Genomic DNA, 17,777 nt, shown 5'->3' with positions numbered 1-17,777 from the left:
TTTCATTTCCTATAACTATGATTTAATATCATGCACACACATATACTGTAGAGTGGTAGGTAGGTTAATTGTAGCTACTGTACTGGACAGGTTAGAATCTCAGGAGTTCTATAATGGGTGTGTGCTAACCCTAGACTTTTCCTATAATAATACTTGATATTTGCTTATTGGGCTTCTATACAGGCTGAATATGATTGTGTGGCAGTGTGCTCGGATATAGAATCTTTGGAAAGAATTCAGAGGAGAATGACAAGACTAATCCCGGTCAATAGGAACCTTGAGTACAGAGACAGGTTAAAGTACAGGTATCTTAATTTGCACTCCCTCGAGAGATGTAGAGTGAGGGGCGATATGATAGAGGTGTTTAAATGGAAGTCAGGGCCTGATCAAAGGGGACATTACAAAGGTACCAGGAGCGAACTCGTAACAATGGTTTTAAATTAGAAAAAGTTAGATTTAGGCGCGAAATAGGTAAACATTGGTTTGGAAATAGAGTAGTAGACGAGTGGAACAAGTTACCAAATATCATCATTAACTCGAATAGGCTGGATAGCTTCAAACATAGGTTGGATGAATATATGAGCAATAGGGGTTTGGTGTAAATGAGACTGCCCAGTACGGGCCAATAGACCCGCTGCAGTTTCCTCCATTCTTATGTTCTTATATGGTTAGAATAAGATTAATGTTGTGTATCTTAGGTTATCCATATTTGAACATGTATCCTATATTTCTTGGACTAATTACTGTACTGTATAGCCATAGCCACAAATTATTGACTTTCAGCTCAAATTGCTCATTATATTTACTGTATTCTTTTTCAGTAATCAGTAAGAACCGTATAGAACTGGGATTTACTTTCTTACACGCTTTTGTCAAGTTTCCACCTGAATATACAACTCACATTATATAGAACCGTAGTTTCTTTTAATATTTGTTTCTTTACACATAAACCGGAAATTATGAGTCTTGTTGGATGTAATTTTATTTTGATCTGATAAAAGGATTACAGTAATTTGTATGATAGTATACAGTGGATAACTTGTGCACTCTCTATCTCTCTCTATCTGTTTATTAGTCTGTCTCTGTTGGCAGCTATAAAGACTGTTGAGTTACATGTTAACTTTTTGCCCATGAATACTGTACCGTGTGTTTTATTTATTTATGTTGTGGGGGGGGTGTTTACATAAACCCATTGAGTTAGATGATGGGAATAACTACATACAGCCCCGTCACGATACTATATATACTGGTACGTAGATTTGTACTACTCGCCTTGGCTACATTATATACTGAACTAGCTACTTACCTATTAATAGCATGCATCTTACAGTGGTGGGTAACATGAGGCATTCTTATCTTGAAGAACTCATTGTTCTTATTCCCAGCATTGACGAGGTTTGCGACCGCACTGTGAGATGCTTGTTAGTGGTGTTCTCTGCTGATAATCCTGTCACACACAAAGATCAATGACATGCAGTGCATGGTTGGGTTTAAGTACTGTACTTATTTTTTCTAATTTTCTTCATGGAAATTGTCTTGCTAATAATGAAAGAGAAAAATAGTGAAAAAAATCTCGAGAAATGAAAGAATGACAGAACCTTGTGTCGAGAAATTTAAACTATTGTCTTCATGGCTGTACCAGAGTGAAGTGTTGAGTGTACAGGACAGGAACACAGGACTGTCAGGTAAACAGTTAACATCCTGTCTATCGTCTGTGTTTCCGTCAGTCACAGTCTCTTTATTTGTAACACTTGCCTTAATGCGTTTGATTTATTGACCTCCCCAGTTTCACAGCTGTTGCTCCCCCTCACCATGTGTTGTGTCAGGTGTACGTTGTGACAGCAGGTATGTAGAGTTTTTCATCTTAGGTATGTAAAGTGTGTTTGTGTGTGGAAGAAGTCACTTTTTATCGGAAAAATAGTCGAGTTAGTTAGCTACTTCTCCCGTAGTCAGAATTATTTAGGTGTTGTTTAACTGCTGGACAAGATATTTTGTACCCTGAAACATCTTTTGAGATATTTCTTGGAAGTTTAATTAAAGAGAAAGAGCAATGACTGGCTGTTTTAGCTTGAAGAAGAGTGAAGTGGATTAGTACTGTATAGGGGAATACATTTTAGGCTGCTTTGTAATTCAATATCTGAGTCGGGTTTATTTAGAGGAACGATCTTTTGATATCCTTGGGAGTAACAGGTATTTGTTTACCAATAATGAAGTGAAGAGATAGAGGGAGAACTGTTTTATTACTTGTGATTACTGTGTGTGTGTGTCCATGTTCAGGATAATGTTGATGCCCTCGTCAGTATTTGGGATCAGGCTCTTGTTTGTGTCTACATCCTGGATAAGGTTCCTTCCCATGTCAGTGTTTAGGATAGGGGCCATTATCCACATCCACACACCCTGGTAAAGGTTCATGGTAGCAGGAGTAGAGGGGAGTCTCATAATGCTGATAACTTGTTGGGTTCGCTATAGCTATGGCTTCTTTATCCTTTATGTCAAAACGCTGAGTTGTAGCAAAAGTGGATTGTAGATTTAGGTAGTAAGTTTGTAACATCTCCAAGTTCTCATATGAAATCCATTAGTTTTTTATCTAGGATGTTTTCCCGAGTTTAAAAAACGTGCTTTTGAGTTGAGCATTTATATCAGTACAGTAAATGTGATTGGTATTTTTAGACTCGTGTTGTGGTAACATTAAGCGAGCATCATTAGTTGTAGGTCAGTCACAATATTGAATTCCATTTCTGTATTTTATATTGTTGCCATGTGTCATCTGTCTTGTGATGAGGAGAGCATTTACAAATTTTGACCTGTCAGCATCATATGGTAATTACAGTAATTTAATGAGTTATATAGCTTTAGTGTTTTCATTTATCAGATGATGGTCGGTGATGTTCCTGGCTGGGGGAAGTGACAAAGGAGGTCTCAGCAGTAGTCTTTCTCTCCTCTGAATGACTTGCTGAACCTTTGTAGTACGAGAAAGAAGTTGTCCTGGTGCAGAACGTTGGGAATGCTTGACCTAAATTTCCTTTGTTGTGTTTGACCAATATCCCCAAAATCACAAGACCAAAATCTCTTTCTGCCTTTTTCAAATGGAGGTTACAGCAGCCATTACCAGGTATACTCCTTATTATGGAAACTCTTTTGGAATTCTTTGGTACTGTAACGGGAAGCACAATTTGTGGTTAAGGTGAAAGGTTTGTAGTGGTTTTGTGTTAGGTGCTGTGTAAGTGTTATTATAGTGTTTTAGGTGTAATTCTGGGGTGATAGGCTGGTGTTATGGTGGTGAGGGGCAGGCAATAGAGGGAAGAGGGTAAACCAACAACATTAATCTAATTATAGCCCTGAGTTACATCAGCAGCTGCAGCAAAGTGCTCACTTAAGCTCAGTTGCTATACACTGATTCTCAATATCCTAACTAAGTGTAGGTTAAAGATCTTGGGTGAGGAGTTCCTGTTTTTGGCAGATTTGAAGTATAGGTTGGGAGTTTTGCAGGTAATCTGGGTATTTGGGTCAGGATGTTTAGACGAGACTGAGGGGAGGCTTGGCATGGGGTACACACTGGGGTGTAGTGGGGGTGGCCAGGATGGTGCCAAGTTGAAGCACAGTTTTGGCACTCTGGTGTGGTGAGGAGGAAGGCCAGAGTTAGTGCCAAGTCTTCCTTGTGAACGGGTTACTTTAACTGCACTCTGCACGTATGCTGGTAGTTGGCTCCACTCTGCATGAGGTTATTTGTGGACAGGGGAGACTAGGGGATCAGTACCTGTGTAGTTGATAGTCATGCTTACGACTCAACTCAGTGCAGTGGCTACTCACGAAAGTGGGGACCTGATAGCACGCAAACGGACTTATCGAGGTATCTTTCCCATTTGCATCTCTTGAGTGACCTGATTAGGTGCATTAGATGCCTGACCCCCCCAAAAAAGAGGACGTCACTATAAAGGAACTAATCTGCAAAAGAGAACGCACTTACTGTAGTTTATGTTAAGTGACCTAAAAAGTGTCCGTAGTTATGGTACTTGTGTCAATATGTGTTGAATGATAACCGAACCTTAGTGCACTAATACTATCTTAAGCAGTCCGGTACCGCTGGCGGTCGCGCGTTTAGCAAAGTGTGTTGTGGTCACGGGGTGTTTACCATCAACCGTGCCCTATTAGCACCCGGATAATTACATCAGTGTACCATTGTATTACATAAAACAGTATTATCTGTGGTCAGTCTAGTGGCCAGGTTATGTATGTGTTCGTATTACAGTAGCATGTGTTGTTGAACCATGAAACAACTCCTTATGAAGTTTAGAAGAAGTATTTCCCAGGAGCGTGAGTATTCCAGTCGTGCTGTGTTTTTTTATGGTTTTATTTGATGACTTTAACAGTAAAAATTTTGGAATACATCAAGGCTCATCATCTTGTGTGTTAAGACCCCAGTACAGTATTGATGTTTGACCTAATTTGCATACTGGAGTTTTGCTACAGATGTGTGGCATGTTTATTGTCGACTAAAACTTTTGACTTCTAAACCAATCTTTAAATATTAAGTCATGTACAGAAGGATTATAGTACAGTACTGTAATTAAATTAACAACAGTCAGCTTTTGGGGAATAGTTCTGTAATAGTTCTGTATTTTTTTTAATGTATTCTGTACCTTAAATAATTTTTTTGTATGCATGCATACTGTGTGTGTGTGTGTGTGTGTGTGTGTGTGTGTGTGTGTGTGTGTGTGTGTGTGTGTGTGTGTGTGTGTGTGTGTGTGTGTGTGTGTGTGTGTGTGTGTGTGTGTGTGTGTGTGTGTGTGTGTGTGTGTGTGTGTGTGTGTGTGTGTGTGTGTGTGTGTGTGTGTGTGTGTGTGTGTGTGTGTGTGTGTGTGTGTGTGTGTGTGTGTGTGTGTGTGTGTGTGTGTGTGTGTGTGTGTGTGTGTGTGTGTGTGTGTGTGTGTGTGTGTGTGTGTGTGTGTGTGTGTGTGTGTGTGTGTGTGTGTGTGTGTGTGTGTGTGTGTGTGTGTGTGTGTGTGTGTGTGTGTGTGTGTGTGTGTGTGTGTGTGTGTGTGTGTGTGTGTGTGTGTGTGTGTGTGTGTGTGTGTGTGTGTGTGTGTGTGTGTGTGTGTGTGTGTGTGTGTGTGTGTGTGTGTGTGTGTGTGTGTGTGTGTGTGTGTGTGTGTGTGTGTGTGTGTGTGTGTGTGTGTGTGTGTGTGTGTGTGTGTGTGTGTGTGTGTGTGTGTGTGTGTGTGTGTGTGTGTGTGTGTGTGTGTGTGTGTGTGTGTGTGTGTGTGTGTGTGTGTGTGTGTGTGTGTGTGTGTGTGTGTGTGTGTGTGTGTGTGTGTGTGTGTGTGTGTGTGTGTGTGTGTGTGTGTGTGTGTGTGTGTGTGTGTGTGTGTGTGTGTGTGTGTGTGTGTGTGTGTGTGTGTGTGTGTGTGTGTGTGTGTGTGTGTGTGTGTGTGTGTGTGTGTGTGTGTGTGTGTGTGTGTGTGTGTGTGTGTGTGTGTGTGTGTGTGTGTGTGTGTGTGTGTGTGTGTGTGTGTGTGTGTGTGTGTGTGTGTGTGTGTGTGTGTGTGTGTGTGTGTGTGTGTGTGTGTGTGTGTGTGTGTGTGTGTGTGTGTGTGTGTGTGTGTGTGTGTGTGTGTGTGTGTGTGTGTGTGTGTGTGTGTGTGTGTGTGTGTGTGTGTGTGTGTGTGTGTGTGTGTGTGTGTGTGTGTGTGTGTGTGTGTGTGTGTGTGTGTGTGTGTGTGTGTGTGTGTGTGTGTGTGTGTGTGTGTGTGTGTGTGTGTGTGTGTGTGTGTGTGTGTGTGTGTGTGTGTGTGTGTGTGTGTGTGTGTGTGTGTGTGTGTGTGTGTGTGTTTTTAACTGTTTGAAGGCTTGTGCAGAGGCCAGGAAAATATACAGTTACATATTTGGGGAATGGGTTTCGAATTACAAATAATATACAAGTAACATAAGTGACACAAATAAGACATATAATAACTAGATGGGGAAAAGCTCAAACTACAGGGCATTTCAACATAGTGACAGTACAAGAAGTAGTATTTACTGGGAGTGAATACACTGGTTTATTACAAGTTATTGATAATTTTTACAATGGTTTTGTGTGTGTGTGTGTGTTATTTTAGTTCATAAACTCACAGCATTTATATTATACTGTATATGAGGTGTCTTTGGTGTTCTTTTTTTTAATATACTGTATAAAGGAATAATGGCTAGGACTTGGCATAGTTTAGTGATACTGTATACATTGTGCTGGTACAGTAACCAGTGTTTGGACATTGTGTATAAAACCTGAGCAATTTTGGTCCTAAAAGTTTGGCTTCCTTATTTATTATAATTGCCACCGGGACTTACAAAAAGGGGAGGTGTAATGAAACTTGTTAGGACCCACGACAAACTTGGTGGGACAGGGACCCAGCGGTAGCCACCTCACTGCTCCCGGGAGGCATAACGGAGTCTCCCATTTCTCTTTCTTCATGAGAAGTGTTCAATTGGTTGAAATATGGTGTTCCAACTGTGTTGCATATTACTTGTGCATCTTGCCTGTGCTTGACATGTGTAAAACTCCCCATTAGTTTTTTAGAAATCACAGAGCTCTTTAGCTCAGTTGGCAGAAAGTTCAGTGTGTACAGCACTTGAAGGGTCGTGGGTTTGATCCCTGACCAGAGTGGTGGATTTGGTTACCCTTGTAATCTATCCCCTGTGCACCCAGGAGTGAGAGAATACTGTACACTATCAGAGGTCCTTAACAATCCTTCAGTGAACTACAATCCTGCCAAGAGGATGGGTTGATGCAGTCGCTGCTGAATGCTAAGTACAGTATTACTGTATTGTACCAGGAATCGGCACCTATCTGGCCACCTTGCACTAAAGTAGGAAGAGGCTTGCTGGAATACCCGGTAGAAAAGAATGTTAAAGTGTCGGAGAGAGTGTACAGCAGGGGTGGGCAAAGTACGGCCTGCGGGCCACATTTGGCCCGCCACTGCATTTGGCAATCAGAAAAAAAAATCTTATTAATTACAGAAAGGACAATTTTGGAAGTTGGGTGGACATAGCAGCAATACATTAAGTGTGTGGCCCGCGAAGTGCGCCACCATTCATGAAGTGGCCCTCCATCAAAAATAATTGCCCACCCCTGGTGTAGAGTGACATGAAAGAATTCCATGGCCTCTCTCTCATGCTCTGTTGTGTTTGAATTTCATATCTTGTGGAAGAGCATGTGAGTCAGTGTGGCTGTTGTGCTGAGAATACTTGGGCCAGACTGCACTTTTTGTTGCGTAGCTATACAGGTACTTGGACATTTCATAGCTATTCTTGTCACCAGAAGGTCAAGCAGACAAAAAAAATATGCAGTGAAGGTAATGTTGATTGACAGATGTGTAGTGGTGGGGAGGAGTAAACTGTGGATCAAACTTATACAGGACGGGTGTACCTTCATAGTATGGGGTTACGATACCTATTTCTTGGCAAAAAGAACCCGGGTTGTATTCAGGAAGAGAAATTTGATTGTTTCCCTTTTATTCAATTTGAATATTGAGTCTACTGTCAATTAAATGTGTCACACATTTTATGCTCTGAGGAAACATGCGAATTCCTCATCTGATAGTTTCAGTGCTTTGCTGGTGATGAGATAGCTGCCTTGACCTGGCTTTGTTGGTGATGAGATAGCTGCCTTAACTGGCTTTGTTGGTGATGAGTTTGTTGCCTTAACTGGCTTTGTTGGTGATGAGATAGCTGCCTGAACTTGGCTTTAAATGATATCAGGATGTAAGTCACTACTGTGGCAGATGATCCCTAGGTCTTGTGTTATCACTGGTACAGGTATGGTGGTGTAAGCATGCCTGGCTTTTCTCGAAGTGACAGGAAGTGAGATTTTAAATCCTCATAAAAAAATCTTAGTGTTATCTGGTACAGTATGCTGTCATTTTCAAATTTGGTACAGTATTTATAATAAGCTTTCATACTGATGCAATGCTCAGTGCTGCAAGCTTCACCTTCCCCTGCTCTCACCTTTACATTGGATATTTCATTATATAAGAATTTATGAATGATCTGTTTCATTATTAATTTAAAAGTTATAAGGTACATTTCTTCTTGTAAAAATTAATTAAGGTGAAGTTTGTTTGATGCCAACTCATTCAGTGGATAACCCTTTTTCTTATAAGATAGAGGCATGTAAATATTTACAAGAAATGCCACGGAAAGACCTGAGCCAATGTGACCCTGATAGTAAAGACAGGTAGACAGCTTTTGTAATACCTCACACCTGTTGTCACACAGTGTAGAGAGACTAAACGCCTTTGGTATACAATATATTTTTAATGAATAATTGACAAACTAGCACGATGAAAATGTGGGGAAATTTAGGTCGCTGTCCAAAGCCAACAACTAAATTTTGTCTCCACTGATGTTTATTGGGTGTACTGATGTAGTGAAGTAGAGGCTTTGTATAATTTAAATGTATTTAGTTGCTGTGTTTTTGCTTTACCATAAATTAACCAGTTAGTTATTCTCCCAGCTTCAGTTATGAGGAAGATTCATCATATAAACCTTTATAGATCTAGACCCTGGACAGCTGGCTTGGGTGGAAGCATAGTATTGTAATGGTGACATAAAAATGGGTTGTTAGTCCACCAAAAATGAGGTTAAGAAAAGGTATCATTAAAGTGGTAGCCAAGAGATGGATAAGTGTGAGATGCAGTGATGTCGCAGAGTAGTGCAGGAAGGTCAGGGGAGAAGGTGATAGGTGTGGTATAAAGTTGAGACTGAAAGTGGATCCCATATTTTTGATGGGCCATTTGGGATACACACACACACACACACACACACACACGCGCGCATACACACAGGCGATTATTTGAGCCGTCCTTCATCTGTCTGTCTTGTGCTGGGGAAGTAACGAGTACATGACTAATTGTGTGACTGAATACTGTACTGTACATAAACCTTACGCAGTATCAGTGTACTTTATATACTGTAGAGAAATATAAGAACCAGATTAGTGTATCAGTTTACATAAGACTGTTTCTTCTCTTATACCATGATGGAATTTAATGCGTGCTGTACTGTACAAGAATTTTTATTTGTTACAAAGTCAAATTATAAACAGTACAGTATATTAAAATTCATAATACACTGTAAATATATATATGAAATTTAATTAAAATTTGCCACCGGGAGCTCTGATTGCGGCTGAAATATTAACAGGAAACTCTGACTGAAATGTGCATAACTCGTCAAGTGGCTACACTGGCCGCACTGGATTACCACTCCATGATAATTTGAGCACCCTGCCATGATATAAAAATCTGCTCTCTAATTAGTGTTCCTGAAATTGTAGACCATGGTAATCATCCCTGCAGTGTAGCTGGGCCTTACTCGATTATTAGCTGCTGTGCATATCCAAACTAAATTAAGTGAATCAAGTGGTGTAGAGCCCTGTAAGATAAGAGAGATAGAGAGTTGGAAAAGATACAGTATATTGAATTTGGATCATGTGAAGTTAAGGCACCTCAGCTTTCTTCCTCATGATGATTAAACACCCTAATGCTAACCTGACCCTCCCCCTTCCTCCTCGTCAGCACCAGGTAGTGTTAAGGTGATTAATTATAAAGCGAAATAAGCGGGATGTGTAATATTCACATGATCTTTCAATTTAAATATCTATATCTTCTGCTGTTCATGATAAGCGAGACAGGAATCATACAAACCCGTCACTCATACTGAAGACATCTTGACACTTGTTAATCCTGGTACAGTACAGTAAATTATAGTACAGTAGCTACACCAATTTTAAAACAAGTGTGAGCGAACTGAGGACAGACCAGCAGAAATGATGTTTCCTTCAGTTGGGATTGATAATTATAGCAGGCACTGTACTTTGTGGAGCTGCCAGATCACATGAAGATTAGGCACCCCAGCTTATATCACCTTAAGGTTAATCACCCTGACCTAATTTAACCTAACTAAATCCAACTTTACCTGTTTTAATCTAATATGATCTAACTTAATGGGTGAAGCCAATGTTTACCTGTTATGGAAAGAATGAGGACTTGAGTGGCATGAGAGATTTGGTGGTGAAGCTAAATACATGATGGCTACAGTCACTGAGGGAACAAGAAGCAGTACAGTAGTGTAATGTTATGCTTATGTTAATGAATACATAGAACAATACAGTAGTGTGTTCATGTACCAATACCTAACATAATGAAGGGAGACAATGGGAAGAGTATTTTGTTGGAGGAAAGGTTCAGACAATGATGAATACTGTCGATAGAAGTTGATCATGATAGCCAAGGGTAGAATAGTTTTGAAAGAATGAATAGGTAATCTTTCTGTCATGACGAATGATTCACAATGGGTGCTGTACAGATTGACTTATTTTCATATTAGCCGAGTGTTTCTGGCAGGAATGTAATAGCCGATTATTCCGTCCTTAGTAAGAGGTAGATGGCTGGAGTTGACAGGTGTGGTGTTATTGTCTAGAAATAGCTGTGTCAGTTGAGTATGTTAGAGGCATGACAAAAGATGCTGTATGTATTGAATGTGTGTTGAAGGAGGGTGAATACCTTAGGGACACAAGTATCTCTTTGATAGATCACTTTCATTTACTAAACACTTTACTGTTGGTCCTTTTAAGCTGTTTGGAGAGTTTAACTTGATTTGTCTCACATGAATTGAGTGTACAGATCCCCCCCCCCCCTCCATGTTATTTCTCCTGATGATTAACCACCGTGTTGCTAAATCATAGGATTAGGTTAAGTTAACATTGGGTTGGTTAATCTGGAGGCTAATTCTTGCAGTGATCCTTATAAATTTCTTGTGGTTTAAACTTATTAGGTACAATATTTGCTTTGTTTTTACACTGTTAGGTCTATGGGATTACTGTTTTGTACAGATTGTCGTGCAGGAGATAACACGAGGAAAAATACCCCACAACATTAGTGATGGTAGAGGTAAGGGGCATTGAAGAAGTTATGAGGTGTGGGTGTGGTAAAAGGTAGAACTTGAGTTAGAGTTTACATCAAGGATAAATGGGCACTGGCGGATGTTTAGAAAATTTTATTAGTTTATACTTGGTCGGGTGAAGGAATAGGAGGCAGTGCATGTAACGGGTTGAGAACGGTCTTTTATTTTGGTGTCCCTTCGTCAAGTGTCCCAGTTTTAATTATCAAGGAGCTAGCCCAGGACCTCTGCCAAGTGTCCCAATACTTTACAGAGGTGATGTGGGCCACTGCCATTATCACACACATGTGTTTATGTCACAGTTTGTAGTCTTGTACAGGGTATAGTATAGTATTTTTAAAGACTTATGTTTTGATTGTACAGTACTTAATTCTCTTTAACTAGCATAGTTTTGTAATCTGTATTGTGATTATTTCAAAATAGGACCTTGGAAATAAGTTATCTGAAAGTCACAGAAAACTGGCATGGTGGAAAAAAAGTCAACACTTCCTTTTAAAACACTCCACTGCGTGAGTTGTTGATATAAACAGTATGGTAGTGGTGGCTGTGTCACCATCTGTTGCTACTTGTACTATGTAAAGTACCTGGGATCAATATTTAAAACTCATTATTTCACATTTACTAAACCATATTTCACAGTTGATTTTATACTAGTGGTTAATTATATCCTAGACAGAGGCTTCAGGTCTGTGAATAGCTACATATCTTCACACATATATACTGGACAGTCACCGCTAGTGAACAGGTGCAGTACAGTACACACAGTTGTCTTATTGTACACATCTTGAGCTGTACACTGTCTTCAGATTTATTTGTTTGTTGGTGATGATATATCTATAAATGCAATACAGTACAGGTCTTTAAAACTCACACTATGTATATATGGAAATTTAATGATAATCACTGCTATCATACCTGCTTTTACAAAATTATGTTTTAGTTATGAAATTTAGCAGTGTGCTGCCCTTATAGTTTGGCTGCTGGCCAGCCTGTCATGTGTTTGTTAGCAGACAACATGGAGCAGGAAGTTGAATAGAAATATCTAAAGTACTTTTTTGTGTATAATTACATAAATGATATAAGAACCAAGTTGCTACATAAAAGTAAAACTAATGTAAGTACATTTAGAGGCTGACCTTACTGGCTGGCAACTTTGTGAGCATTTGGCAAAGGCTAGCAGTGAGAGAGGCGTCAGTGTGTCCAGGTGATGTTTTAAGAATTGTAAACTTCAGATTTTGTGGTGCATATCGGTTGAGTGGAATTTATTCACAAAAATCACAACAGTACAATACGCATATACAGTATATATATATATATATATTTTTTTATAAATAGAATACCGTACTGCTTTGTCACACCACTTAGTATTGATATTTGAACTATTTCATCTGATCTTTGTACATTTAATATCTTTTCCTTTGTCTTGGCAAGTTGATCTGTTGTTTATAAGGACAGTACAGTACTAACGAATACATTGTATGATTTTTGTAAGAAAGTTCTGCTCACTGATATAATTATGTATCACTAAACTGAACATCTTGGTGTCCAGGAGGGAGGTGGGGAAATCCATAAAGGTGACATGGTCTCTGCTTCAACATTTCTAGATTTCCAGTGTCGTGGTGTGACTATTTAGTGATGTAGGTCAGTTCTCTATGTGCATATAGGTGATATGTTGATGAAACAAACAAACAAAAAGTAGAATTTTTACAAGTAGTATCAGCAGTACGTAAAGAATATAAAGTGAAGATGACCCGTAGCTACTGTACTTCTCTGAATTTTGTGCATTATCTCCTAGATTTTATTAAGTGTCTGTGTCTATCTGCAAGCACTTTGGTATTTTGTGTGAACTGATGTGTAACACAGTATCACAAAACATATCACACAGATATTTAATTTTCTTATCCATGCTGCACAAAGGACACCTAACTCGACCCTTAAATGGCAGCCGTCATTAGTGGACGTTTCTTGTTCCTCGTATTACATTTTTGCACCTATGGGGATGGAGTCGGGAACCTTAGCGGCTGGTTGAGAGTTAAATATAAAGTCACTCTGTCAGGAGCATTGTTCTTCAGGGTCCACACTGCCTCATATAGCTACCTCCCATAGTTCATCACAATGCTGATAAGAAAGAACAACAAAAGAACTTTATATAGGTGTAGCTACTTATATTTTGTTCATGTATTTCCAGTATATGTTAGCTATATATACAGTATCTATATACAGTACAGTATTGGACCATTTAAAGATTGTGCTGGTCATTTTTGGTATTTGAACAAACCACAGGTACCATCATGGGATTTTCTCTCACTCTCCCACTGATGAATATGCAAAACCTTATTGCCTTTGGTTGTATGTGTTCCTATTATGAATTCACTCGGCTAATTCCCTCCCGTGATTGAATGAGTGTCACTTCTTTTTATGTTATATTATTTGTTGATAAAAAATTTTCTTTGGGGGGGGTGGGTGAATACAGTTTCACATGACGACAACTGTTATGATTCCTGACGTCCTGTACTCTACAAATTCACTCAGTTTTTCTGTATTTCCTCATGTTCCATTTTACAACTATGAAATTAGTTAAGAATACAGTACAGTACTATTATATCTTAAAGAATAGAGGAGATACAGTAGAGTATTTATAATGAACAAGGTGTTTCCCATGATATGTATACAGTATGTGTGCTGAGGAGCGTGTGTTTGGGGTGTGCTGAGGAGTGTGTGTTTGGAGGATGTGTTACCCGTGTGGGGGGCTGTGGTTGTGTTCTAGGTGTGTGTGTGTGTGTGTGGGCCAGGGACACACAGGAATAAACTTCTTGTGAGTCAGCCAACCAGGAAAGGCAATCATAGAGCTAAATAATGCAAACAGCTAACCATACACAGTTATATCTCAACAGCTTAAGAGAAACAAACATATAGACAATTGAAATACTGTACCCTGTAATATATGAGTTACAGTAGATAGGTAAACTAATGCTATGCTTTACAGTTGGGTTCGGAAAAATACTTGAATTCTGTTGTTTTGATGGAGTTCAGTTGATTTGGTATTGTTTTTTGCGTGTACTTTATTTATTGTCATTTGTTAGACAGTCCAGAGAAGTTTGTTTTTATTTATTTTGATTTTATTTATCATTTCCAACATTTATTAACTTATTAGTCATTTGGGCAGTTAGTCTCCTCTTTTGTATTTTTTTTTTATCTTCATTATCCAGTGTTGGTATAGGAGGAAATAGAAGAAACTAGCTACTGTTCTCCTCATTCCTCCTTTTCCACTCACATTCTCACTCCTCACTCTTCTCACTCCTCATTCTTCACTCTCCTCATTCTTCACTCTCCTCATTCTATGCTGGGTTTCTAAAATGGCCGTCTTCTCTTATATCCCCTCCCCCCTCGTATCAATCTAGTGTTGCAGCATCCATGTTTCACTCTCGTCACAACACTTCTGGATGACAAAAAACAAAAACAGAATCAAGTTCCATTGCTTTTGCACACGTGAACAATATTGTGTTATTTCAAATGTGTGTTTCACCCCCGAACATGTGTAGGATGAAGCAAACTTTCCAATAGACCTTACTACCCCTGTCAGTTTTGCATTTTGATGTGAGCTTTTTTTTCGTTTTCTTTTCCAGTGTGTCATCTGTCTGTCTGTTTTCCTCATTTTTTATGTGTGGTTCATATTTTCTCAACCAATGGAAGAATTTAAATGGAAATTTGTTTATATGTGTGTTTTGGAAATGGACAAGTGTGTTTTACTCAGTATAGGAGAGGGTGTGTTGTCAAGGTAGTGAGCAGATAAACTTCAAAAAACAAATTTTGTCTTTTTCCCGGAGCATCATTTGGTTTGATGATTGTCTTGTTCACCCTTTCATAAATCTTTTCAGAGCATTAGTAAAATCTACTCTTGTGAATTCTTTCTTAAGATGTTAATTATCTCAGTGACTCACAGCAGTAATCACTCCTCAGAAGTCAGCCATTGTTTGCCAGTCTGAAACATTCATTAAGTCTGCTCAGGTGTAAATTTTTTCAGCCCCTTTGATATTGATTTAGTGACGAGGGTAATGCAGTAACAGGTGAGGCTCTGTATTAGCTGTATAGTAGGACAAGTAAAGCACAGTACCTGTAAATAAACCATTCATGTTTGTATGACTAGATGTTCTTAACTGAGTTAGAGAGAAAGCAACTTACATAGAAACACAAGAATATGTCACAGAGCTCAGTTATGGAGAGCATGTGTAGCAGTTCTTCCTCTTCTAAGTGCCAGACTGTGCCACTTGAATGGCTTCTTGGATAGCCTAGGAGTGCGACCACGAAAAATGTGTAATGCGGGTGTCCTTGTTGCTGGTATGTTTTTGCATAGTTAATTCCTCCGTAAAACTTTCACTTAATGTGATGTGTGTCCTACAGTATCAGTGATTGTTAATTATTAGTAAATGAGTTGAATTAAGAATGTGATAAGGTTCCTTTGGTGATGCAAATAACAAGTACAGTAATTGTGAAGGAGAGGTTTGGCTGAGCTGGTACAAGTGCTTTTGTATAAACCATAAACAGACAAGGAAGCTCAGTTGAATATTAGCGGATAAGTGTAGTGATTGTACTGATAAACAAGATTAAAGGTGAGATAATGTAAGAAGTACAGGAAATATTATTGACCTCATGGTTGAAATATAAATAACTGGAAAGGACTTGCCAGTAGATGTTATATTTCTGTAAAGTGCAGATGGTAGCCTGAGGTGTGGCAGGTTGGCAGTACTGTAGCTGAGAATCAGGAGGACCTTGGTGTTGAAGTGAGAATGTATTGGGTTCTATCTCCACTATTCTGTAAAAAGAGCAACACCACTGACAGAGTGACCTATATTCAAGTCTGGCGGGTGTGCCTTGTACCCCATAGATAAAAGAGTAAAAATATATGTCAACGTTTGTGATAAGGAATGATGGTATGCCTTACATTTATATTGAGTGTAGGCTGATTGGAAGATTTAAGAGGGAATGAATTTATGGTAGTTAGTTGAAAGGATGTTACAAGACTACATAGAGCTGCGTCTGTCAATCCCATTCACAACTCAAGATGGGGGCTCCTCCTCTTTACCTTCCATGTAACATCTGTTTTTTTCTTTACTTCTTGTACGTCATTTGCGTTCTTTATCATCATTGAAGGCTAAATGTATCTCCTCTGCCTAACTCATTATTCAGAAGTGTCTTTATAAATGCTGTATTGCAGTTACATCATCAAACATTAAGCTAGTTATGGCAGCTGCTGTTCCGTGCCACCGTGACTTTTAACGTTACGTTTCTCGTGTACTCTCATGCTCATCCTCATCTCACAAATACCCTTCTTATAAATATGTCTTTAATAGCTGTGATAATACTGCACTTGGTGATGTTGCACTTAGTGGCTTACCTAGTTCTGGCTGTTTACACACACACACACACACATCCACTCTACTCTTTAGTGTGCAAATCTTTCACTCCTCAAAAGAATCAAAATTTGTCAGAACTCCTTTGCTGACTGTCTTTGGCTCTTTTAGAACTGATAGATACAGCATACACATTATTCTCACAAGCCAAGTGGAAATTTTATTAAGTGTAAGAAATTTTATTTTCCCTAAATTCTCAGTTCCACACACACATGAGCTTCTGTGGATCATGTCAATTTTAGGCACCCCCTTAATATTACCCCCCCCCCCATCCCCATGTAGCATCAAGGTGTTTAATTATCAGGTGAAATAAACTGGAGTGCCTAATCTTCACATGATCCATTTCTATTATACAGTACTGTACTGTAGTTTTCTGTAATCTAAATGCTTCTGGCCATACTAAGAATGTATATATTTTCTGTAAAGCTTACAGACTTATCTCTGCTTTACTCAGCTGTTGTACTGTACTCTTATCTCTGTACCGAAGTGACTGCTATTGAACCACTTGATTCTGTTACATACTACTCGAGTCATCTCCACTGCACATTACAGCTAATGCTTACCTTATAAGAGGGGGTAAAGAATGATTGGTATGCTTGTGTGTGTGTGTACAGTAGGCATGTCTACAATGTGTGTGTGTACAGTATGCAAATGTGAGTGCATGCTTTTTGTGTATGTACCTCGTAATGGGGTGTAACTGTGTGCTTGAGTATTTTAAGAACATTTACAAACTTTGAAATTCCAAGCAACTTTCCAATAATTTGACTGACCTTTATTTGGCTGAACACACACACTGTGACACACACATGGTATAACCCACTTGTGTCACTTCCACCCATCTTCTATGTAGTGCAGTGTTGTGTGTCAATGAAACCTTAACCTGGTGTGGAACTTTTCAAGGGAAACTCTGCACCGAAATGCATTTAATACATTCACAATAGTAGATAAAGAAGATGTGGCGAAAGTTTTAACAAGCAGAAGAGGGAAATATTGACGTTGATCGCTGTCTCACTGAGTCATGGGGGACCTCATTCTCACTGAATAGCCGAGCGGCTCCCCTTCCTTGCCCAGCGTGTGTATAGTGACTTGTTGCTCATAGTTAACTTGGGGAGACCTTGACGTCGATGAGTCAATACATAGTGAAAAGTTTTTTTAATTACTGTATTTTTTATTTTATTTATTTGAGAAGAATTAAAGATCAAGATGGTAGAGTTGTTTTAAGAGTCTTGGGATATTTGTTGAGTTTGATCAGTGTTATGTAGTTGAGAATAGATAGACAGACAGACAGACAGACAGATAGCCACTACACACTCTGGTCCCAGACGCGTGTAAGTGATAGAAGGATCCATTACACAGTCGGTGGTGGTGTTTGTTTGTTGCGCCTGTTTCGTTCCTCGTTGAATTAACTAACCAATGAGTTGAGTCGAT

The 17,777-nt window shown here is 39.2% G+C and overlaps 1 protein-coding gene across 7 annotated transcripts in view; it reads left to right on the top strand.

The window, feature by feature from the left end:
• Nucleotides 1-17,777, top strand: part of LOC121854880 (protein kinase shaggy-like) — a 51,132-nt gene that overhangs the window by 10,894 nt on the left and 22,461 nt on the right. Inside the window, exon 1 of one of the 7 annotated variants that reach the window (XM_042349686.1) lies at nucleotides 3,752-3,850. The exons of 4 other annotated variants lie outside the window; for them this stretch is intronic. In XM_042349686.1, the coding sequence (XP_042205620.1) occupies nucleotides 3,775-3,850 (76 nt within the window). In that variant the 5' untranslated portion in view covers nucleotides 3,752-3,774. 2 more of the 7 variants (XM_042349687.1, XM_042349690.1) reach the window with 2 other exon arrangements.

The sequence above is a fragment of the Homarus americanus genome, unplaced genomic scaffold, assembly GCF_018991925.1.
Source record: "Homarus americanus isolate GMGI-L3 unplaced genomic scaffold, GMGI_Hamer_2.0 scaffold60624, whole genome shotgun sequence".
Taxonomy (NCBI): Eukaryota; Metazoa; Arthropoda; class Malacostraca; order Decapoda; family Nephropidae; genus Homarus; species Homarus americanus.
The sequence above is the reverse complement of the archived record's forward strand: the minus strand, read 5'-3'. Positions and strand labels throughout refer to the sequence as shown.